General features: G+C 41.6%; 1 protein-coding gene and 2 pseudogenes across 5 annotated transcripts; 1 reads left to right on the top strand and 2 right to left on the bottom strand.

The window, feature by feature from the left end:
• On the bottom strand, nucleotides 1-22,587 carry LOC146575843 (NACHT, LRR and PYD domains-containing protein 3-like). Of its 5 annotated transcripts, none has more exons than XM_085270743.1 (13): nucleotides 22,482-22,587; nucleotides 21,866-22,013; nucleotides 21,368-21,736; nucleotides 21,205-21,242; nucleotides 20,851-21,087; nucleotides 18,511-20,380; nucleotides 17,715-17,897; nucleotides 17,463-17,630; nucleotides 16,718-16,891; nucleotides 9,887-10,060; nucleotides 8,187-8,360; nucleotides 8,021-8,070; nucleotides 1-533 (listed from the first exon to the last, which is right to left on the bottom strand). In XM_085270743.1, exons 3-13 carry the CDS (start codon nucleotides 21,607-21,609, stop codon nucleotides 1-3), a joined length of 3,843 nt encoding a protein of 1,280 aa, XP_085126869.1. In that variant the 5' UTR covers nucleotides 21,610-21,736; nucleotides 21,866-22,013; nucleotides 22,482-22,587. The 5 variants fall into 5 exon arrangements, with proteins under 5 accessions (XP_085126869.1, XP_085126871.1, XP_085126868.1 ...); XM_085270745.1 differs by having other exon boundaries at nucleotides 21,368-21,654; XM_085270742.1 differs by having other exon boundaries at nucleotides 21,368-22,013.
• LOC146575844 (uncharacterized) lies at nucleotides 11,742-14,422 on the bottom strand (annotated as a pseudogene).
• Nucleotides 22,588-22,854: 267 nt separating the features above from the next.
• On the top strand, nucleotides 22,855-25,017 carry LOC146575842 (uncharacterized; annotated as a pseudogene).
• Nucleotides 25,018-25,455: the final 438 nt, after the last annotated feature.

The following is a 25,455-nucleotide window of genomic DNA, read 5'->3' as shown; positions in this document are numbered from 1 at the left end:
TTACTTTATTTTACAGAGGGAAACTGATCCATTAAAATAAACAGCAAAACCAGGGTGGAGTGGTTCAGTAAATGTTGTGTGCACGGTGTACAAGTGGGTAACTGTATCAGGAGAGATTTCAAAAAAGGACAAAATGCCTGCTGGCCAGTCCAGATATACTCCCATGACACCAGCGGAGTTTCTACTTCTAATAAAGTTTACAAATGATTTGTTATGAGCAAAATTGTCCGGATTTTTAAAGCACCAAGACTTTTCATTGTCACCAAAACCATAGTCAGAAGAAGAATAAGAGGAAAACTCAGGCATCCTGTTGATACTTTTATATGCCACTGCAATATCTGCAGAAAAATACTCAACCTCCCAATAATGGCGACCTGTCAGACCTTCTTCACACAGAACCTGATCTTCATGAAATCTTTCCGGATGATCAGGATATGGTTGGTTCTCTGGAACAGCCTCTGCCTTTCTGTTCTCCTCGGTTAAACGAATGCTCACAGATGCTGTGTTTGGGTCAAGTGTCAGGTCACAGGCATCTGTAATCAGTGCAGGAAAAACAGTGAATCATTTGTAACAGTATTATCATGTCAGTGTGGTTTCTGTCTGAGTTTATATTAGCTAAGTTCTGCTCTGTTCTGTTTCATCATAATTACTGAGTTATTATGAGGCTTATCTCTAAATATTCAGGATGTGAAATAAGCGGCGAGCTACAAAATAAAGTCAAAATTATGGTATTGGGGCCACAACTTTAAGAATTACTACCAATTACACACTTGTTCAGATCAGAACAAAACTAGAAGCAACTATTAAACTTAATCAGGTAGATAATTCAAAAAGGTTTTGGTAAACATTTGCATTTACTGTTTAGAAATTACAGCCATTTTTATACAGTCTTCCAGTTTCAGAAGCTCAAAATGAATTAGACAGCCTGACATAATCGGAGAAATAAGAGGGCGGAACCGGCTGTTCAAACCCCCCCAAGGCTGCCCGCTGGAATCGAAGCGATGGGACGAGGCGCGACCTCTCACAACGAACGTAATATGGTCAACACCTTGGAGACGCTTGCATCGGCTGTGAAGGCTCAAAGCAACAACATTGAGCGTATGGGGGGATACATCAGAGAGAGGCCTGCTCAAAATGGGACCCATGAGCGACAGTTGGAAGACATCGTGGAACGGATCACTGCAGCTGTGAGGTCTCAGAATCAAAAGAATGACAACACCATGGAACAGAAGTTTGATACCATCATGGGGAGGCTCGCGGCTCTCCAACGGGAGATCGAGAGGCCAGTGTCGGAGTGTTAGGGCAGCCTGAAAATTCTCCTGGCTGCTCGCATGGAAATTTACAAAATCAATATCGAGATTGCGGACCCCCATAAAGGCGCCAGCTGCAGGCCCAAGGCTGGAGCCGAACAATCACTCCCTGATAACGACTGTGTTACGGCTATTCTTCCCGCCCCATGCAAGGACACCTGGATTGGCTGGAGGACTGTTTACTTAGCCTGATAGGCCGAAGGACACTGTCTCAGCTGAACTATGGACACGCGCACACACACACACTTACACTGATAAGCACTCACTCATCCCCCCTCCCTTTCCATGCTTGTGCCCTACCGGGGAAGATGGCAGTCAACTGGACCAGCGCAGATATGCTGCAGGACCGGATGCGCTGTCTACACCGGCTCTCTCTTACCCTTTACCCGCCCCTGTTGCTTGTCTTGTGTTTCTATGGTGTATTGATAGTCATGTGCTTTTGTGCTGAGGTGTTTTTTCTGTTATCAAACTGTTCTCCCACTAGGAGCTCAGTCTGAGTGGAGTTTTTTTTCTCCTCCTCTTACCTCATGTAGTGTATTTTCGTTGTTTTCTCCTATCAGCCTACCTTTCTGACATGTCTGCCCAATGTGATGTTTGTGTAAAGTTGGTCAGAAGGTTCCTTTGTAAGTGCGCATGCGCCATTAGCGTGCTGCCTGCTGTAACCCTAATTTCCCTCAGGATTAATAAAGTATTCTGATTCTGATTCTGATGATTCTGATAATTTTAAATGGAAGAATTTTTTTTAATCATTTTAGGATGAAAATTCTCTGCAGTCAGTTGAAACCTAAAGTCTACAAGCCACAGACATCACCAAATGCTGTGCTTACACTTTTGAGATGCCCTGCCAGGCTTTTACTGTAGCCACCTTAAGTTGCTGCTCATTTGCTCAGTTTTGCATCTATAATCTGAAAAGCATAGTGCATTGTTTTCTGGCAATGTCTAATTTGACTTTCCTGTTATTGAGTGTAACCATTGGTTGCACTTTGTTGTAAACCCTGTATTTCCATTTATGAAGGCATCTCTTGATTGTAGAATTACATTACGACTCTCTGCCACTGGTACCTAGTTGGCTTGGCCCATGACGACTTGACTCTGCTTTTAGAGTTTGCAATTTGGCGGTAATACCTGGTACTAGGCCCTTCTATATATAATTTTTAGAAGCCTGACAAAAAGAGAAATGGCTACACGGAAAAAAACACTGTGGTGTCTGACAAAGAGCTGTAGGCCAAGCAGCTTCCCCTCAATGCCCTTCATTATAGTGTTGCGTTTTTGTCACACTCAAATGATGTCTAAAGACTTTCAGCCAATTCAAGTCAACTCAGCCAAGTCAAGTGAAGTTGGTTTTCTTAACTAAGGAAATAATTCTGTCATCATCCACTGTCAGGTGCTGGGTCTGTGACTGAGCATTGTGAGTTATTGTTATATTTTTGTGACTTCTTAGGTATATTGAAGGTATGTTAAGTTCTTGTTGTGGCTGTTGGATTTGAGTTACCTTGTATTTTGTTATTCATTGTTTTTGGTTAAGTCCATCCAGTCAGAAGGTCCTAGGTTGCCTAGTTATAGCTCCTTGTTTATTTAAAATTTGTTGTGTCATCACCTCCTGTGTTAAGTCTCCCTTTTTGGTTAGTGTGTCTTACTTGTCATGTTTCATGTCAGTGTGGTTCATGCTGTCAACATTGTGTCATGTCTGCGTACCGTCATGTTTCCTGGTTATTATGAAGGTCTTGTTTCTATGTTCTATGTGCTTAGTTTCACATCCCCTGTGGTGTCATTATTATTTATTGGGTCAGCTATCTCCTCATGTGTTTCCACTTCCCCTGATCGCCCCTTGTGTGCATTTAGCCTGTGTGTTTCCGTTCAGTCATCCTCAGGTCGTCTGTGTATTTACCCTCCACGTCACGTCAGAATTAAACCGTTCACGGTTCTGCTCAGATTATGTTCATGTTTCTGTTCCGTTATTCACAGTTTCTCACATACACCAGTGCAGAATCGTGTTCATTTCACAGTTTCATAGTCAGTCATAGTTTCTTCCAGTTTAGGCTTTAGTTTAGTTTTTTCCCCATTCACTTTTCCTTGCTTTGTGTATCCCTGTAATCAGCCACAAATATAGGCTCGCTTTCTGTTAATCCAAGTTGATTTCCACATCCATTGTTGTCTGGTTTTGGGTTCATCATTCACGCAACACACAGTCAGCTCCCGCTGGCCATGACATCCACTTTAATTGTCTTCTGTGGTCTTTCAAGCATTTTGGTGTTGCTTAGCTGGCTAGTTCATTTATTTCTTTTAAAGTATGAATCAATTTGTCTAATTTGGATACTCCTAAAGTTTTAATATGTTTATTTTATTTTATTTTTTATGGTGGCCTCTTTCACTTGCACTGAAATCTTTTTGGGCCTCATAACTTTCGTTATGGTGAAAAACCATGGCTTTTCTGGTAATTGTCCAATGAGACTCTTAAAACTGGGGGACTAGAAAACTGTCTACTTCATTGTTCATTAAAAATATTTTTTTCTAAAAATTCTTTAACTAAAGTCTGAACTTCAGACATGTGGCAATTGTTCAAAAACTATAAAGAAAAGGAAAATATTTAAATTAAGGAATGTCTCTATTTAAAAACAAACAAACAAACAAAAAACTCATGATGTGATATTCTAGTATATAGTATATCAGAAATCTGTTCACTATTTTTATTACAAATTATATCAGTAAGGAAGCTGACTAAATATTAACTGATAATTTATGGCAAAGGGGTGGGATTAAATAAGTGTATACTTCTTCCCACTCCCTTTCAACATGTAAATTAATCAGAATGTTTTTTTGTATGTAATTTGTGTAGTATTTTTTGTCTCTCTTATTTTCTTTTCTAAATGTACTTGTATATTGTTCACATGTTGAAATAAATTACCAATCAATCAATCAATCAAAAATACACCGTGATGGTGTACAAAGGCAAATCTGCAAAAACTTTGTCTTTTTCAGACAAATTATAGACTCAACTGTATGCACTGAGGCCCACAACAGGATGCTTTTTCAAGATGCATATATACTGAAATCCTGATTTGAAAGATATCTCAGGACATCCAAAAATATGCATTTACACTAAAACACATGCAAATCAGAAGAATATAAATGATAGCTGTAAAAAAGCAAAACCACCTGTTTAGCTTTTGCGAGGATTTTTTTATCTGTAAAACATCTGTAAAACTTATCATGAAAACAAAGGTGTCATTGACAACAAATTAGTAGATCCACAAATTATGGATACAGACTCTTTTCAGAGTTAGAGGTACACTTAATGTACTTATTAACATACAGTTCAATGGACTACATTAGGGTGCACTGGTGCACGCTTTGCTTGAGATTCTTTCATATGTTTGACATCCAGCTAAAACCTTGAAAATATGTATACATTTTTAAATCAGCGACATTGCATTGGACAACAAGTAACTCACATTTTAAACAAGGTTTGAAAAATCAGATCTAACAGGCAGATATTTATGAAGGGCAGGCTATAACAGACATGCTCATCAAGGACCGCAGGTGTCTTGGAGCAGAGGAACACATTGGATTGTTGTAATTCTCTTTTGCATATGCAATGCCCATTCACTTCATTAGTTTGATTTGCAGTTGCTTCACTAATATAATTCATTAATGTTTTTGCTTAAACCTAATACTGATATTATGAGGCGCGCACATAATAGCATTGTGTGGTTTTTCTAAAAATGTTTTCTGTTATATTAATTAGGTTTCTTTCTTTGCTTTACCTGGTTTGCAGAGGTGGCTGTTTCCTGTCTGGGCAAAAGGTGTGGCTAAGGCCTTTGAAAACAAAATGCCTACTCAACAGGAACAACCAAGTGCTTATCAGAAACAGGGATGTTTTAGGTTTACTTATGTTATTCTGTGCTTAGTTAGTATGGTTAGGTGTTTGTTTTTGTTTTCACCTGTTGTGTGTAAATGGTTTGGCCAAACCACTATAAAAACTACCCTCCTGTGTTTGTGATTAGGTCAGTTTGTGAGTTAAGTTGGGTTCACTTTGTTTGGTTAAGTTTCTGGAAATTACTTTTTGTAGAGTTATATTTAGTTGACCTCTTTTGTGGGCCTGCTAATTATATTTTTGAACTGTCTTTCTGAACTTTTTTTTGAGGGTTAAAATAAAGAAAACTCATTTTGAAGACATTTTTACCTGTCCTGCCTTGGCTGCTTGGTCCCTCACTCTGGACCATCAGCTTCCACGCTGGGATCTGCTGCACAAATTCTCACTCACCCCAGGGGCAGAACAAAACTTGTAAGCCCTAATCTGTGTCTTCATTTCTCCAAGAGAATTGCCAATCGAAGAAAGGGATCCAACATGAAACTCAAATCAAGGGGTACACTAATTTTCCACAATCACGTTCAGTTGCACAAATAAACTAAAAACTTCCACCAGCCACACTGCTCATAGCCACAGGAGGGAAAATTGACTGCCCTACGCCATTTTGGAAAAGTTCAGAACCTTTATACATAGCATATCACAAGCAGATTCAGTGGGAGATAAATAAAGTAGCCTAGAATAAGCATCTACAATCTAAAGAGACACATAGTTGAGTACATCGCTATTTTCTCTGAACATTTAGATCCATAAAATATTAAGTTTCACTAACAACGGACGGGCAAAACTGAGAGTTCTGGAGGGTAGTGCATGCTCTCATTTCACAAGTTGTCCTGCGTTTTCCCAGAAAGACAGACCACACAGTTTAAACCTGTGAAAAAGCTTTTTTAAGAGAAGAAAGATTCACATTATGTTTCTCTAAGTTAAAAACAAATCAAATTTACCTTTCAGAGCAGAGTCTAAAAAAACAACATTAAATAATTTGATTCTGCGTCTATAAAAGTAATTTCTGTTTGTATTAATTCACACTGAAATCTGAAATACTTGCCACGCTTGATAAAACAAAATTAAATAATATATTGCCTGTTAATTACACATCTACGTTTTAAAGATGGCATCAAAGTCAGTATACTGTATTTGTCTTACATTTTGAAATTTAGATCCCAAAAGCACTTGGTTTTACACGGACAAGTAAACGTGACAGCTGGGTGGGGGCAGTTGAGGGCACACACGAACACGTGCATAGGTGTCCGGCTTCTCAGGAAACAAAAGCTTTTGATGAAAGGACATACTGAAGGTTTAGACTGCGTTTTCTCAGACATAAAGACTACACATGACAGGCAAAGGGCAATAAAAGCTCTCAAAGCAAAACAGGTGAAATAAACAACCACAGAGGACACTTGAGGAAAACACCCTGCTGTTAAAACAAGTAAAAAGAGTCGCACAAACAAACCCCAAATACAGTAAGATTGCTTCTAACAAAACCAAATAGGTCTTCCACTCCACATAAGGCTTTATTCTCCATTCAGATCGCTGACTAAAAAGCAAATAGGTCTTCCTATAAGGCTCCTCCATAGTGTTAGAATAAAGCGACATTAAATAATTGGTTCCTCCATAGGGATGGGTATCGCCAAACCGGTACTTTTGAAATGGTGCCAGTGCTTAAACGGTGCTCAAACCGGTGCTTAAAGAATGGAGAACAAAAAATTGGTCCAAAAACCTCTCATGTTCAGCTGTTTTTTTGTAAAAAGATAACAATGTTAGCCTTTTCTGCAGCTATGGGGCATATATGGTATCACTCTTGGCTGGAAGCAGTGCTTAAACAATGGAAAAAACAAACTTTGTCCAAAAACCTCTCATGTTTAACTGTTTTCCACTTTTTCTTTGGTCATTTTAGCCTTTTTGGCCAGGGTGAAGGGAGTACCTGCCATCAAACAAGAAGACAGCCGCATGTAACTATGATGATGTTTGCTAGTTCACCTTACATGCATTAATGTAATAACGTGGTTAGCCTACTCAACGTAAATTACACACGAACAACATTAAGCGACTCACGCAGAGAAGAACGGCTGCTGCTGCCATCATCATCCGTCATCATTTCTGCTACACTGGCAGGGCTAGGGGCCAGGACTCTCCTCTTCGTGTTTTTGGGTGATGTTGCTAACTCCGGGTCCGATAACAGGCACCACACCCGCAGTAGATGTGCACGGTGTGAGGTCTCACAGCAAGCTATCAAATACGGCGCATTTCTCGGCTTTTAAAAAAAAACGCTATGCGTCGCCAGGTGTTTCATCGGATTTGAGGTGTTACCTCCTTTGACAGTATCACAGTATCACCTTAAAGCACTTGTTGCATGCTGCTGAGTTTGCATCTTTTGCTGTGAAGTACAGCCAGACTTTTGACCGCTTCGCCTTGGGAATTTTTAATCTGTAGCTCTGCTCTAAAAGAACGTACGTACCTGGACCCGCCTACTATCCTCGGAAACGTAAAATGATTGGCTAGAATCTAAAGTGTATCACAGCTCAGGAAAAAAAAGCACCGAAATAAAGCACCGAAATGTGCGCTGCTTTTCGGTCTGGTTACTACCGTTTATGTCAGAACCGGTGCCATGATACCGGTACCCATCCCTATTCCTCCATCTATAAAAAGTCATTCCTGCTTGTAAAAATTTACACTGAAAATTAAATTAAATTAATTAAAACACACGCCAGGAGGAGACGGTTCTGGACGGTGCGTGTGCATGCGCATTTACGTGTGCATGAACGTGCATGCATGCATGGGCGCATTCTTCTCCAATCACATCACAGATGTAGAATATCATGAAGAAAAAATATTTTCTTACACTGTCTCAGTAGCTTCAGATCAACCCAACATTCTTCATTGTGGTCCACACTGATGGACAAACAAACATTGTTGATTATGAAAAACAATAAAAGTGAATCAGAAATCAGTATAAAGTGTTATAAAAATATAAAACTGTTCTAAACAGAACAGTTTTTTTTTCATACTTGAGATTTTCCAGACTGCAGCACAAATCCTTCTGTTTTTCAGTCAGCAGTTTCACAACTTCTTTGGTGAGGTTATTGAAGCTGAGGTCCAGATCTTTGAGGCTGCAGTGGTCTGAGTTTAGAGCCAAGACCAAAGAATAGCCTCCATCTCCCGTCATTTTACAAAATGACAGCCTACAAAAATCGAACAGCAGATGTGTGTTAAATGATCAGGGCACATTTTCACTTCCTGTCATGGCCTGAGCATAGAGCTGGGCGATATAAGATTTTTTCATATCACGATATGCTTTTTTCATTTCAGGCGATAATGATATATATCACGATATAAGCCAAATAACTATATATGTAAGATTTAAATGTGCTGTTGCTCACAAGTAAAATGTGAAATAATCAGCAGCTTGTTTTGATTTAAATATTTATTTCCCATAATAAGTTCAACAGGGCAGATGTACTTAAAATGAGGCTTCAGTTTAGGCAAAATAAAGGCAAATATTACAAACTACACAAAAGGTAGCCGCTAAAGCATTTCAGTTTCAAAATAGAATAAACAAAACAGACTACTAAATTGTCAGTTCCACTTAGAAACAAAATATTAATTCTAAAAATAAATCTTAGTTTATTTTACAGAAGAAGAGACAAAATTGACTAACTTATACAATATTGCTTTGGAAGCGCTGTCTGAGAGAAATGTTTATGTCCAGGGAGTTGGTAACGAGGATCCATTACCTTAATTAGCTGCTTGAATCCTTCATTTTTGTGTTTTGTTTATTGGTAGCATGTCTTTAGCAAGACAGTAAGCTATGGCACTCGTTATGTTGCTATGTCTCTTAGCTTTTTTCTCATATGGTAAGACACCCCTTTGCCATATGCTTCACAGGGATTCCCCTGGTTGTTTTCGATGACGAATTAGCGCTTTCAGTCAGAGATTGAGCGTGCTCTAGTGGGTGGCACTGCTTCAGGTGATAAAAAAGGTTTGTTGTATTTCCAGACTTTGTGGGAACATGCTTTCGGCACAATTTACAGTGCACATTACTCTGTTTTTTGTCAGATTTCAAATAGCCGAAATACCTCCACACTACGGAACTTCTCTGACCTTTCCTTTCGACAATCTCTCCGGCATTGGAACCGTCATCTGTGTTCTCTTCGGTAACCTGGTCACCTAAGCTCTCGGTTGATTTTTCTCTAGTCGGCACACTCATTTCCTTCATTACCTGGCTGCATGGCGGCTGGCTGCTTCCCAAACAAATACACATGTGCGGCTTGGCACTTGAGCTGTACGTAACAGGTTACATGACGTGACACTGCGGCTGTGATTGGTTCGGCTCTGTGCTACTTAATTTGTATTGGCTATTCATTTTTTATAAGAGAGGAAGAGAGAGAGAGATGAGGTCTATCGCAATAGTTTCATTTTTCTATCGAGAAAGTTATTTCGCAATACATATCGTTATCGTTCTATCGCCCAGCTCTACCTGAGCACCATTTTATTAGTCTTTTTTCAATCTCCCTTTGGACATCTAGCATCATGTGTGTGTCATGGTCCCACGTAGAGTGCCTTTTGCTGTGCTCTAGCTTTAGATAGATAGATAGATAGATAGATAGACCGTTTTACAAATGCAGACTTAATCCTTTTTTTGCAATTGCTAAATCTAGATATACTGTGATAACATGGTTTGAAGTTAAATGAGATTTATTATATTAACCTGAGTGTTTTTAAACCACAGTTTGGGTTCCTCGATGCTTGAGATAGTTCCATCACTCCCTGGTCCAGCAGATCATTGTAACTCAGGTCCAGCTCTTTCAGGTGCGAGGCTGTAAAGCTGATTGCTGAGGCGAGTATCTTACAGCCTTTCTCAGTGAGTCTGTTATGACTGAGGCTGACAGAAAAATATAGGAATATAATCATTAACAAAATTTTTAAAAATATTAGCAATTACATTTTTTTCAGTAATTCTAATCTTATCACTCACATACACACAGATATACATTTATACACACAAACACACATGTATATGTGTGTGTGTGTGTGTGTGTGTGTGTGTGTGTGTGTGTGTGTGTGTGTGTGTGTGTGTGTATGCTCATTCATTCATTCATCCATCTGAGAACTATAAGACAGACTGTTTCTGCTCTCAGAATATTGGGTCACTTAATGTAATTGCTGGTTCTTTGATAACAGAGTGAAGTGTTTCACTATGGGAATCACCCTGACCTAACCAACTACGGAAGCTTTAATGACACCACGTCTGTCTATGAAAGACTTGTTGAGCCGTGCTCAGGGCTCCACCCCCTCCTTCTAACACGACCGACCAGTCCCATTCCAAGCAGATTTCTGTGCCCAAGCAAGGGGGAAGTGTTGGCGAAATACCCCTCTCTGTTATCAAAGAACCAGGGATTACATTAAATAACCTAACATTCTTTTTTTAACTTAGCTCAGTGTTTCACTATGGGAGATATGGCACCCTCCCAGATTGCGCCAGCTTCCAAAGCTACGCTCCAGTACAACTCCAGGATCTCAGGTCAAACCTGGGGCACTACATCCAGCCTATAAAACCGGACAAACGTGTGTGGTGTAGCCCAGCTTGCTGCAGCGCAAATATCCTGGACTAACACCTCTGAACAAAGCCCAGTATGTGGCCACACACCTAGTAGACTGAGCTCAGTGTCCCGGGGGGGGCCTGCGAGCCCTTACAGCTATAAGCCAGAGGTATGGCTTCTACAATGAGCTAGCCTCTGGCGTGGTAAGGGCCTGCCCTTGTGAGGGGAGGCCCAGGAAACAAACAGCTGATCTGCCTTCCTGAATCCAGCTTTCCTGTCAACATAAGTACAGGTGCTCTACTGTAGAGCACCTGTATGATCTTTCCATCACCTTAGGGACAAAGGCTGGGTTAGGCATGCTTTAGTGAGTACAGGAGCCAGCTGTAAACAAGAGGGGTGGATAGACAGAGCCTGCAATTCACTTACTTGCGTAGCTGTGGTTAGAGCTAACAGCAGAGCGGTCTTACGAGATAAACTACAACTCCCCTGCCCCAAAAGGCTCAAAGGGGTGGTGGGAGAGGGTGTCTAAACCAACTGACAGATCCCATAAAGGGACCAGTGGTCTAGAGACTGGGAGCGTTTGACACAGACCCCTCATGAAGCGTCATACAAGTAGGTGGTGACAGGAAGGTTTATCACCAAACCCCACATTGCAGGCTGAGATAGCTGCCAAACAGACCTTTATAGTGGAAAAAGCTCTCCTTTTGTCCAGCATGTTCTGAAGAAAACACAACAGCTCCACCACTGAACACTGAAAAGGGATTGCCTGCTTTTCATGGCTATTAAAATCAGCGACAGCCCCTGATCCCTCACTCTGATCAGTGTTGGGGAGATGAAGCTGAGGGGAAGGAAAGCATACAGTAGTGTGTTTGGCCAAGGATCAGCCAGCTCATCCACGCCCAGTGGGGCATCTGCGTCTGACAGGGAGAAAAACAGTGGACAATGTTTTCTCGCAAGGCAAAGAGATCTATCTATATCTGCTCCACCACCTGTGGGTGAAGTCTCCATTCTCCGAACAGTGGATTCCCTCTGGACAGGAGATCGGCCCCCCTATTTAGAATTCCTGGCACATGAGTTGCTCGAAGGGAGAGAAGCTGTGTGCTGCTCCACACAATTGCTTCCCTGGCTAACCTGTGTAGTTGCCGGTAACGGGTACCGCCCTGGCAGTTCTTAAAAGCAACTACCATGGAGTTGTCTGTTTTCACTAAAACATGTTGCCACCGGAGATATGACAGAAAATGCTGTAAAGCTAAGAGCACTGCGCTGCGCTCCAGCAAATTTATGTGATTCAGAGCCAGTCGCCGCGACCAAACGCCATTCACTGCTCTGCCCATCATAGTTGCACCCCAACCTGACAGGGACAGTCTATGGTCAGAGTCCCCCTGGATGATACTGCCCCCAGAGGTACCCCCGCAGCGAGAGCTGTCAGGCTCCTCCATGGCCGAGAGCCGCAATACAGGACTGTGTTATTTTTACACTGTGACCGAGATGTGGGTGAGGGCAGAGCCGCAGAGAGGCAATTCACTGCTGAAAATCCCTCATCATGAGCAGCTCCAAATGTACCACGATATCACCGAGACTATGAGGCCAAGGAGGCGGAGACAGTGTTGAAACTGCACAACTTTCCTCCACTGAAAGACGACGTCACCTTTGTCTCCTGGAAGGAGTTGGGGCTGTCCCCCTCACAAAGAGCGTAAGCTCCCCCAGCTGGGGACAAGGAGAAATGGCAGTGATTTTCTTTTGTTTTTATTTTCTTTCCAGAATGCTTGCCCCAAGGTCTTGGATTCTCAACTTTGACCTGGTGAGCAAGCGGATTGAGGGCCTCCCTTCTCCTCTCTCTATTCTGGCCCCACTCTGTCTCCCTCTCACAGCTACTGCTGCTGCCGCAAAGCAGCTCTTGGCACCTGCTGAGGTTGTGGGTTAGGGGTTCTGGGCAAGCAGAGATTGAATGCTTTTCCCTCCTGCTTTCTGTGGGTGCTTGTCTCTCTTATTTTCTCCAGGGTAGGGCCAAAGAGACCCTTGGTCGGGTCATAGGCTGCATCCATGACCTCAGCCTTCTGAGCATCATCTAAGCCTGACAGGTTTAGACACATGTCTCTCTCACCCGAGACTGCAAGGCCCATTACACGCCCACAACCTTGGACTGCTCTCCTGGAGGAGCGAAGGATGAGATCATTAACCATGCAGATTTCATCCCAGAGGGCTGGATTTAGGGAACCCGAGTCCAGCTGACAGCCCATGTCTTCTAGAATTTCTGACTGAGGCTGGTGGGAGCCTCTTGCCATCATGCAGGTTGTGTCCTGCCCCTTCGATATCCTGGGCGGCTGGCCATGGGATACCTAGCAGCCCATTTGCAGACCTTGTATAAATTGCTGTACGCCGGGGGTGCAAATTCTGCCCCATTCAGTGACCTGGACTGCTGGGGAGGGTAGGTGGAGTCATGCTCCTCTTTATCATACATGTCCTCTAGGTTGAGTAGGTCGAAGTTGGCATCACCCTCTCCGTCCTCGCCACCCAACTCGCCCACGTTTTGATCAAGGAAGTCCTCGAACAATGGGGGCATGAGCAGGGACTATTCTTTCATCATGTCCGCCCAGCTCATGGAGGCTCGCCGATGACGGATGTCACTCGTAGCAATAGCAGCCGACAGGTGGGGGTCCAAAATGTTCATTGCTGCTACTCTCAGCCTCCTTTCCAGGACTTTCTCTGGCATAAACGCACAATGGGAGCATCCCTGAGGGTCCACCAGTGAAGCCTGAGCATGCTTGGCACCCATACAGATAATACACATTGTATGAGGGATGCAGCCTCTTTGGCCTTTGGTTCTGACCCCTTGGCGGGGGTAGGAGCCGTAGACATAGTTAGCGGAAAGGGGGTGAGACCAGGCTACACCAGGCTCATCGCAACACATTAGCCTGTTCGTAGTCAGAGCTAGCAGTGGGGATTAAATCCAAGCTAGTCGTAGCGGGAGTCAGGTCATCGTGATATAGGGTTGCCAACTCCCTGAAAAATAAATAAGGGACACCTCGTGGCCAGGGCCGGGCGACCCAATTGTCTTCACCCTTCCCAGTGTGGTGAATTTTCTAGCTCTTTTTTTGTGTGTGAAATTATTTTTTTAACCATTTGACTTGAATTTGATTTAAGTAGATGTGTATTCTTTGTGATATGAACACATGTGAAACAAATGATCATTTAGCCATTTATTTTTAGCTCAAAATGACAACATTAACACAATAAAACAGGTCTCCTTCTTAAACAGAAGCCTGTCATGCTTAACTTTTGAGAATATAAGTAAATCTTTCTTTAAAAGAACTCTGTCCTGCTTAACTTAAAATAATAGAAAACAATAGAAAGAAAAACATTCTTGTAACAGTGCACATTTAGTGCATTTAGTACAATTGGCTTCAGTTGAGGTATTATTTCAGCTTTTCTAATGCTAATCAGCTGCTCCTGTTTGTAAACCCACTTGCTCCCATGATTACGCATCTTAACTCATCATCATTATTCATCTATGTATTACTTTTATGTATTAGTCATCTATTTGTTGTAATCATCTATTCTTGCAGTTGTTTATTACACAAAATAAATTATATTATCACACTTCTGGCCACATAGCGCTGATATTCACTGCACATGCCCATATTAACTTTTTCCAGCCAGGTGTTTTCCTTTTCCCATTCTTCCCTTTCTCTGAGGGGAACAAACATTGCTGCTCTAATGCTGGGCTTACACTGTGCAGTTTTAGGCCCATTTTGAGCCGATTTTTGAGTGATCGGACCGATTTTGGCCTTCATCGTGCGTCGTGTAGTATACGTGGGGTAACGAGAAGTGATTAACACCTCACGACCAGCTCCCGATCATCAATCGCTCGTGAGGGTCTCACCACAGCCGCTCACACTGCTCGCGCGCAAACACGTAAACGTTGGTGTAAAAGATGGAGCAGCACGGCTGTGCAGCCTGTGATCTGGACACAAGCGATGGAGGCACAACTTGTAGAACTTTGGAAAGCTCATCCGAGCCTTTTCGATGTGGCATCACAAAATTATCACGACCACAACAACCGTGAAAATAGTTGGATTTACATTGCTGCTCAGTCACAGCTGCCCGATCAGTGTTTTTCATTAGCAATTTAGCAAAGTTGATGGTGGTGGTGTGTGTGTCTGTGTGAGTGTAAGACGGAGAGAGAGAGAGAGAGCGACAGATTTTCTGTTATAACCTTCATTTTATGGAGGCACAGTGTGAGCACTCAGGTCGCATCAGAGCATCGGGCGGTATAGTGTGAGACCTGCATCGTGACCTACCAACTGCGAGTCAATCGTGCAGTTTGAGCAGGAGCTGAATAACGTGACTGAAAAAAATCGCACAGTGTCTGCCCAGCTTTAGGTGTACTGTCGTCCGAGACTTGCACCGCAGTGTCTGCGTTTGTTTCCCTGTTGGCCATGCTTCTTGTTTTGGTCATTTGTTGTCTTCCGGTATTTTCTCCGTAAGCGACCTTTCCTCGACCAATGAGATGAGTGGTAATCTGAATTGTCATACTCGTAAGTGTGCTGTCAGCTCATTGGTCACAAAGCAGGAGAGGGGCTGGGAATTATGTTTTCAAACAAAGCGTTAATTCCATTAAAAGTTATAGACTACTTTTGATTCTCACTGTATTACGGGACAAAGTGCGTCCCTTATTAGCTCAATACGGGACGTGTACTTTTGTTTCGAAATACGGGACGATTCCGTATTTTAAGGGACGGTTGGCAACCCTATTGTGATATGTTAGCTGCATTCTGCTAGCCAATATTGTTAGCAACTTAATGCTAACCGAACCCTGAGGTTGACTAACAAGCTAATGCTAGTGAGACACTAATACGGTTTGTGGCCTGCTAACAAGTTAAAGCTAGACGGACACTGAAAAGGCTCGCCGTAACGCGTTAGCCTAAGTTACACAAAGTCGGCTACCTTGCTAACTAAAACCAGGAACTGCCTGAACAGATCACCTAACACGATTACAGTTCACCAGAGTGTAACTATAAGTACGCTTCTTTCGAAGGACAACTTAAATTTCACCATAACCCTTACTGGGGAAAAGGTAGTTTAAGATTTAAAAGACATTACAATTGTTGTAATTACGTTAAAATCAGTGTTATTGACTTTAAGATCACAACCTGATTTAAAACAGAATCTAGTATAAAAATTCTTGCCTCTAGAAATAGCTATATGATATTAAGAGAATATGGCCGTGCAGTCTTTCAGTACAACTTTGTCCAGCCACTGGTAGGATTTCTGGATATCAGCCATCTCCTCTATCTGCCGGTGGTACATATTGTGCATGGGCCTGTCCTTCCATGATAGTTCCTCTTTTTCCTCCTCTTTCTTGGGTTTCTGCTGCCTGAGGTATTCACTGAGCATGCGTGACTGGTCAGGGCCATCTTCCTGATGTAGTAATGGATGTTCGTTGTCTCATCCTGGACTGTGGTGCTGACACTCACCAGTCCCCGGCCTCCTTCCTTCCGTGTAGCATACAGCCTCCAGGTGCTAGACTTGAGGTGAAACCGTCCATGGGGAAGAGCTTCCTTGTCTTGATGTCGATGGCTTCTATCTCCTCCATTGGCTAGCTTATTATCCCAGCAGGGTACCTGATCATGGGCAGGTTGTAGGTCTGGATAGCCCGGATCTTGTTCTTACCATCCAGCTGACTCCTCAGGAGTCGGCTACCTTGCTAACTAAAACCAGGAACTGCCTGAATAGATCACCTAAAACGCTATATATATATATATATATATATACACACACACACATACATACACAGATAGATAGATAGATAGATAGATAGATAGATAGATAGATAGATAGATAGATAGATAGATAGATAGATAGATAGATAGATATGTACATATACACACACACACACTATATATATACATACAATTTTTTGCTATTTTAAACTCAAAAGTAAAAATTCTCAAGTATCTAAATCCTGCTTCAAATGTTTTTTTGATGCAGTGCTTTACCTCAGTACCTCCAGTCTACAGTTTTTGTTCTTCAGTCCATCTGAGAGGATCTTCATTTCCGAGTCTTTAAACTGGGTGTAGTTTAGTTCCAGTTCTCTCAGGTAAAAAGGTTTGGATGTGAATGCTGTCATCAGCATTTTGCAGATTTCCGCAGTCCTATAATGTCGGTTCATTCTTTTGGCACAGAGGATAAAAAACATTAGATTAGATATAAACATAGATTATACTATCCAAGTTTTAGCAAATGTCCTTCTAATCTAAGAAAACAAGACACTAAGTTGTGAATTTTAGTGACTGTGGGGGGAGACACTTTTACATAGAAGATTTTGACTAATTGTTAATCTTTTAAACACTGTTTACAATTAGAGTTACTGTATGGTGTCACCTCACATGTATCCACTTAAATCAGCAAAGGCTGTTTCTCCTCTGCCAAACAGGACCCACTACTGCAGATTAGTGCTCCCATTCTGAGCCAAAGCACTTTACATGAACACAAAATTTATTCATCCCCAGAAAACTTGGTGATCCACAATCTTCTCCTTTAGCTACAGGGAAGAAGAAGCTCTAGTTCTGACCACTGGGTATTTTTAGAAGGCTCAATTCAATTTCACTATCTACACCCAGGCCTGGTTACTTCCGGACCTGTTGAATCAAGACTTCCTTTAACTAGAACCTGTCTGACAAAGTAAAGTAGGCTAAAAGATTTCAAAAAGCAACACATCATGCCACGATATCTTAAACTGACCTGAGCTTCTCAAGTTTAGGGCAGCCTAGACCAACAGACAGTACAGAGAACAATGAGTCCTCAAGTATGTCACCACTCAACTCTAGTTCTCTTAGATTTGAGATGACTGATTTTATGGCTGATGCAAAATCTTCCATCTCTCTTTCTGCAAGCCCTTTGCCAGAAAGACTGCAAGACCAAAGGACACAAAATCAAAAGAAATCAGTACAAAATGTTACAAAACAATCATATAAATATGATAATTTTACTAACCTTAGAGCTTCTAGTTTACACTGAGAATTTTTCAGTCCATCAGCCAAGGTTTCTGCACATTTATCCGCCCTACTGCCAAAAGTACTATTCACTATGTGCAGTTCAGTTAACACAGAGTGTGGCATGCAAAGAGCTGAAGAGATAGTTTTATATTCCCAAACACCAACATTTACACCTGAGATTCTGTAGAATTAATAAAAGGACAATTGTTTAAATATCAGATACAGTTTTTAAAAGCATACATTATTTCTTAACTTAATAGAAAATTGTGAACTCAATAAACCCCTTTTCCATCTGCACCCTGACACAGTCCAATATTACGGGATTTCCATAGGGGAAAGGATTTAGTTTTCCCTAATTGAACATTTAAAAAAAAAAAGATCAATTAGATCTTACAATTTCATTTTACTTATATAGAACCAGTCCACAACAACATACCAAATCAAAATAAGCATTAGATGTTTCAAATATTCCTTTTGTGGCACACAAAATGGTAAAGGCGCTGATTAGCTAACTGTAACACCTCCTGCAGCATGAAAAGAACAATATTTTAAACAGATGACTGATGTCAAAATGCCAGATAAATCAGTTAACATGAATGTATGGATTAAAAAGTTCGGTCCTAGGTAAAACTGCATAGGACAAGGTATTCAGGAACTGAGCGTAAAAGTCACATAGTTGGTATCTGGTTCTGTTCAATAACAATAATTGTAAAAAACAAAACAAAACAACAACATACAATTATAGATAAAGTGCGGTAAACTGAATAACATTCTTGTATAAAGCACCAACTCACCTTGCTTTCCTGCAGTTCCTCACAGCTGGAAGAAGTCTAAAGATACCTTTTCCTGATGGTCTGTATTTCTTGAGATTGAATTCATCCAGAGGTGTGTTTGACATCAGAATCAAGTCAGCCAAAGCTGAACACTCAACAGGAGAGAGCGGTGATTCAGGAAAACAATTTGGTTTCAGATACTTTCGTACTGAATCATGTAGGGAATTGTCTTTCAACTCAGTCAGGCAGTGGACAAGGTTTAGACATCTTTCAGCTGAGCAGTAAAATAAATCTATATCTAATAGACTTGACCGAATTTCCTCAATATTTGTTGAGTGTTCTTCAGTCTGTTTAATCAGGCCTTGAAGCAGGTCTTGTGTTGATTGTAGAGACAAGCCAATAAGGAACCTGAGGAACATGTCCAGTTCTCCGGTCATTCTAGGAGCCGAATTAGCTATTGTAATTTCAATCAGTTCATTCAAAGGTAGATCCACTGGAACTGTTTCCAAGATAGACTTGAGCTCTTCATCAGACCCTTTTAGCATGAAATCCTTGAGACTTTCAGAATCTATTTTTTTGTTTGCAAAACTGTGATATACAAAGAGAGCAGCAAAATACTCTTGAACTGTCAGATGCACAAAGCAGTAAAGTTTCTTTGTTAGGAACACACTCTCTTCTTTGAATATTGCTGTACACAACCCGCAGTAAACTCCAGCTTTCGTTATATCTATGTCATACTTCCTCAGGTCTTCAGCAGTGAATATGATCCGGCCTTTTTCCAGTTGCTCAAAAGCCAACCTGCCTAATTTCAAAATGAACTCTTCATTTGACTTAAAAAGCTCTGCTGTATCAGGCTCTTCCTGCTCTTCCTGGTCGCCATATTTTTCATTAGCTATCGTCATCTGAATAAGAAGGAAGTGTGTGTACATCCCAGTAAGAGTTGTGGGTATTTTTTGGTTTTCATCTTTGGTGTTTCCCATTTTACGCATCAAGTACTCAAAAACATCCACAGCAATCCAACAGAAGATAGGTATGTGACACATAATGTACAGGCTCCGTGACATTGTTATGTGTTCAATTATTTTTTCAGCGACTGCTTTGTCCTCAACTCTCTTTCTGAAGTACTCTATTTTTTGTGGATCATCAAATCCTCTGACCTCGGTCCACTGGTCGACATAATTAATAGGGATGCGTCGAACTGCTCCTGGTCTTGAGGTAATCCAAACAAGTGCAGAGGGAAGAAGATGTTTCCTGATAAGGTTGGTCACCAGAGTGTCCACTGAGGACACCTTCGTAGCATCATCCAGTATTGTGGTCGTTTTGAATTTCAGCTGAAGTTGACTTTCATCGAGACCATCAAAGATGAACAAAACTTCACGATCAGCCAAAGCTTTCGCAACTGCTATGGTTTTAAGTTCTGGATGGAATGTTTTCACAAGGTTCTCAAAGCTAATCTGATCATCTTGGACCAAATTTAGCTCCCTAAATGGAAACATAAGGATGAAGTCCAAGTCCTGATTGGCTTTTCCATCTGCCCAGTCAAGGATGAACTTCTTCACAGAGACAGTTTTTCCAATGCCAGCGACCCCCTTTGTCATCACAGTCCTAATTGCTTTCACTTCTTTGTCATCTTTCTCATGTTTAAAGATGTCATTACAGTTGATTTTTGTACACTCAACAGTTTGATTTCTCGCTTTATCTTCAATCTCCCAGATCTCATGTTGTTTATTGACATGTTCACTCTCTCCTTGTATAATGTGAAGCTCTGTGTAAATTTTATCCAATGATTTTTCATCCTTACGAGACTTCCCAGTGCCTTCCAACTCCCATTGACACTTCTGCCTCAGATATTCTTTGTTCTTTTTGATGACCTCCTTGATGACATCTTCTGCTGTAGGTAAAGAGGAAAACCACCAATTTCAAAAATAAAGCATGTGTTTTCTATTATCTTCTATTGTCTAAATAAAATGTGGATATGAGATTTAAAAACCATTGCATTTTGTGTTTATTTGCAGTTTACGCAAATTTGTAACATTATATTAATTGTATTTAATAATTGTACAGTGCACCCGAAAAGTATTCACAGCAGTTCACGTGTTCCACATTTCGTCCTATTCCAAAATAGATACATTTTTTTTACTTTAAAAAAAATTCTACACAGAGAAGGATACATAAAGTGAAAACTGTTTGGTTCACATTCACATGAATGTATTAGAAATTTGGAAAAAAAAATATTGTTTTTTAAGGTGAAAATTGACTTTAATCCATTTTAGATTAAGACTGTAACATGACAAAATGTCAAATGCTGTAAATGCTTTCCCTATGCACTGTATACATAGTTACCAAACAACTGAAACATACTTTCACACGTCTGTGGCTCAATTTCTTTGAGGATTTTGTAGAAGGCAAATTTGACTTCTCTAGTAGTCAGTGAATTGTAGAGCTCCCTCATCTGATCCTGGCTAGTCCCAGCAGCTTTGATTTTGTTGTATATCTCCGGATGGATCATACCCCGCTGTCTCAATTCATCAGCTATAGCCATCACCAAAGTGACACTTTGAATGAGCTTAGTGCGGTTCTTGTCCACCAAGGCTGCATCTATGAAAAGGTTAAAAAAAATGTAAGACATGTTGTTTAGAACTTTAGAAGACAAAGAATGAAAGCATGTGCATTTTATGATCAGAGTTAATCATAAAATTATAATTATTAACTTACCTTTCATTTCTGTTACTGCTGAAGCAGACAGACAAGGACTAGAAAAAGGCAAAACTGCTTTAGCGATACATGGTTTATAAATCTACGCTAATAATTTATTTCATCTTTTACCTTAGAAATACTGATTGTATATTTACTTATAAGAAGATAATAAAGGTCTCACCCGAGGGCACTGAGTTCAGCAGTATCATTGCTGTTCTCACTGCAGTCATTTTCCCCGGAAGTTTCTTGTGCATGTGTGCATGCAGGCTCCTCCCTTCTTTCCTTCACTGTGTTTCCCCCCCTCTGCTGTCCAACAGGAAGGAGTGAACTTTCTTCACTCTTCTCAGCAGTGGAAATGTTGTCTTGCTCACAACTGTTTTCTTTCGTTTTTGCACAGCAATGTGCAGACCATAGGCTCCCCATGATGTTATTTCTTCACAGTCAGCTCAGTGACTCTGTCATTTGCATCTAAATATGAGTATTATTACATAGAAGTTCTGTTGTATTGCTACTGTCTTGAGAACAGCCAGACTTTCTTTTCCCTTTTCACCTAATGCAGAATTTATCATAGATATTTCAGTTTAACTAGAAACATTTATTTTGCTATATTCTTAATCGTCACTATGTAAAATATCTGACCGAACTACTCGCTGTTCAAAATATGTTTATTTTTTCTTACCTTTGTGTCTGATTTCCAGTAGCTGCTGCAGTAAAGCAAAGATGTATGTTGCTGGATCCAAACGATAGCAAGACAGGAAGTGAACCGTTGGCAGGATGGGCGGAAATTGAATTCTCTCTCTCTCTCTCTCTCTCACTGTTTGTGAATACTGCAACAACAACAAAAAAGTACTGAAAACGCTTTTTGATGGTTAGTGCTTTATGCTATTACACCATTACACTACAGATGCTCTGAAAATGATTTTTTATTAATCAACTGATACATTTCAAAATGCTTAACTTTGTACAGACATGACAAGAATAACACCAAGGCTGTTCTTTTTAGGAGGTTAGACTGTTAATTAGTAACTTGTTACGGTAAAGTGAAAGTATTCAGGACAGACTAGCGCCTGCTCTTTTTTAAGATAAATTTTATCAAAACTCTTTAACTTTTGTACACAGAGAGGAAATGTGCAGCTAAGTAAAAGCATTTAAACCATTTTCACAGCTGCTTATCTAAGGCTTGCACAATATCAGTGTAGCTGTACCTCTTGCAAATCTTCTGTACATATACAAAAAAAAACAAACTCATTCACAAAGTTTTTGCAACTTCCTAATGCAAAGTGCCAAATACTTACTTCGTATAAGTGTAGTCTCTCATTTTCAGCTGTTCAAGAAGAATCTTAGTCAGTTTAGCAATAAAACCAAATGTTATCCAAGACAGACTACTTTATAGACTGCAATAAACGTTTATTATGACTTAGCTTTTTGTTAAAGAGAAGCAGTTTGTAGTGGGCGGGTAAATAATTGCATAACATGTGCTGTGGTGTTACTACTTTTAAATGGAGTGTAACTCTTTAATCCTGAAACCTGGGGAAAATGAATAATGTTTCAATGTTTGACACACGTAATGTGTAAAAGACACAGACGATCTGCTGACTTGGTAACTGCAAAGCGCCAAAGCTCCTCTGGCATTAAAATCAGCACAAAAACCATCCACCTGGAGCATCCATGGCCGAGCAGCTCCTGAAGGTGTCCCAGTGCTTTTGTCCCTCAAGTGTGGGTATTCGGCGACAGTCTGCAAATGCAACACCGAAGAGTGAGAGACTACACAAATATTTGAAAACTTTGGTAACCAACATCCCTTGAGTTTGCTTTTGCTGTAGCAGAACTAGAGGAAAAATTCAATTGTCCAAGCTTCACACTCATGCAGAGGTCTCATTTTGTTGATACTGTAAGTTTTTGGTTGGGCAAAAAGAAAAAGAGCCTTACGTTTTTTGGTTTGTTTGTTTTTTCGAGCTTTGTTTTTAATCGGGAAAGAAACATTGAATCCTTTCACGCTTAGTCTGCCATCACAGAAATCACTTCACACAAACCTGTGTATATTTGCATTTATTGAAAGTTTTCCTGAAACTCACTTTTTGAACACACCTTTGTGATGTGTGCAGCTTTAGAGTAATCCATTTCCAAAGTATTCATGAAAGAAACCAAAGTACTAGTCATTGTCAAGAGATGTATTCTAAGACACTTCTTCAGCTGAGAATCAGAGAGGAGAAAGACACAGTTTTACTTGTATACAAGGGCAGCACAGAGTACTCGAACTGAGACTGAGGGCTCTGATACTCGCCCTGAGAGACTACCCTGGTCTTTATTTATAATTTCAGGAACCATTATTCCATCCATAACGGAACAACCAGTTAAGAGCTTGGGGAAACTCTTTGACTCCAGCCTGAAAGACTCTACTGCTATCCAGAAGGCAAATGAGGAGCTGGGAGCGTGGCTTATTAAGGTGGATAAGTCCGGCTTGCCTGGAAGATTTAAAGCCTGGATCTACCAGCATTCCATCCTGCCCCGAATCCTGTGGCCCTTGCTTGTCTATACAGTTCCAATAACTACTGTGGAATCCCTTGAAAGAAAGATCAGTGGCTTTCTTCGTAAGTGGCTGGGACTTCCCCGCAGTCTCACCAGCGCTGCCTTGTATGGGACAAGCAACAGCGTGCAGTTACCCTTCAGTGGTCTCACAGAAGAGTTCAAGGTGGCTCGCACACGAGAAGCCCTACAGTACAGAGATTCTAAAGACTGCAAGGAGCCATCAGCAGGCATTGAGGTAAGGACAGGAAGAAAGTGGAAGGCTGAGAAGGCAGTTGAGGTGGCGGAGTCACGCCTAAGGCAGAAAACACTAATGGGGGTCTTAGCAACAGGGGGAGCAGGCTTGGGGTACATCCCAAAGGCCAGGTCAGCAGGGCACAGGGAAAGGAGAGACACCAGCTACTCCAGGAAGAGGTCCGAGCAGGTGTGGAGGAGGAGCGAGTAAGCAGAGCTGTAGGCCTTAAGCGGCAGGGAGCATGGACAAGGTGGGAGAGCACCTTGCAGCGCAAGGTCACCTGGGCAAACATCATGCAGGCAGACTTCCACCGGATCCGATTCCTAGTGCAGGCAGTATACGACACTCTGCCAAGCCCAGCAAACCTCCATTTGTGGGGAAAGAGCGAGACACCTGCCTGTCCCCTGTGCTCTGGAAGAGGGACCCTAGAACACCTCCTTAGCAGCTGCCCAAGGGCCCTGGCCGATGGTCGGTATCGTTGGCGGCACGACCAGGTGCTCAGAGTAGTTGCTGAAAAGATTGCCTCAGCAATCAGCATCAGCAAGCATCATCATGCTCCGAGGAAGGCAATCTCTTTTATTAAGGCTGGAGAGAAACCCCAGGGGCGCCCACATTTGACAACTGGCCTTCTCAACACAGCCTCTGATTGGCAGCTACAGGCTGACCTGGGTAAACAACTAAAGTTTCCTCAGAACATTGCAGAAACATCACTCCGGCCAGACTTGATAATTATTTCTGAGGCCTCAAAACAGCTGATCATGCTGGAACTCACAGTGCCCTGGGAAGAGCGGATTGAGGAGGCTAATGAAAGGAAACGAGGAAAGTACCAGGAACTAGTGCAAGAGTGCAGGGGAAGGGGCTGGAAGACTTTCTATGAGCCCATAGAAGTGGGTTGTAGGGGCTTTGCAGGACGATCACTCTGCAAAGTTCTAGGCCGGCTGGGCGTGGCTGGGGCAGCCAAGAAGAGGGCCATCCAGGCTGTGAGTGAAGCGGCAGAGAAAGCCACAAGGTGGCTGTGGATTAAGAGGGCTGATCCGTGGGTAGCTACTGGTACGCAAGTCGGGGCCTGATCACCCCCGGCTGGGTCGCCTGGGTGAGGGTGTATGATGTTGTGAGACCCGAAACACCTGATGACCCTAGGATACATCACTGAAGATGCGTACCAGTGCATCCAGGAGATGTGTCTTTATAGTAGATAGATCAGTGGGCGTTTGTTCCTTACATTGGAATGCGGAAGTGTATATGTGTGTGTGTCAGAGTGTGACCCCATAAACAACTTCCCTTAACCTGCTGGTCTGAAAAATCCAACAGTTCATCTATATGTAAAAAAGGCACTTAGACTAAAACGGACATAGCTACGTTAATCCTACCGTAAAACAATAAGACAAGGTACGACCTTTCCCATGCTCCTAGGATCTGGGGGTGAACGCCAGAACACCCTGGAATGTACACCAAGTTGTTACAGACCTCCTAGGATGAGACATTCTTTCAGTATGCCACCAACTATA

The sequence above is a fragment of the Mchenga conophoros genome, linkage group LG4 (genome assembly GCF_057382185.1).
Source record: "Mchenga conophoros isolate Kocher_MC1m ecotype Shallow Benthic linkage group LG4, M_conophoros_male_GT1.1, whole genome shotgun sequence".
NCBI classification, from domain to species: domain Eukaryota; kingdom Metazoa; phylum Chordata; class Actinopteri; order Cichliformes; family Cichlidae; genus Mchenga; species Mchenga conophoros.
Note: the sequence above shows the minus strand (reverse complement) of the source record. Positions and strands in the feature narration are given on the sequence as shown.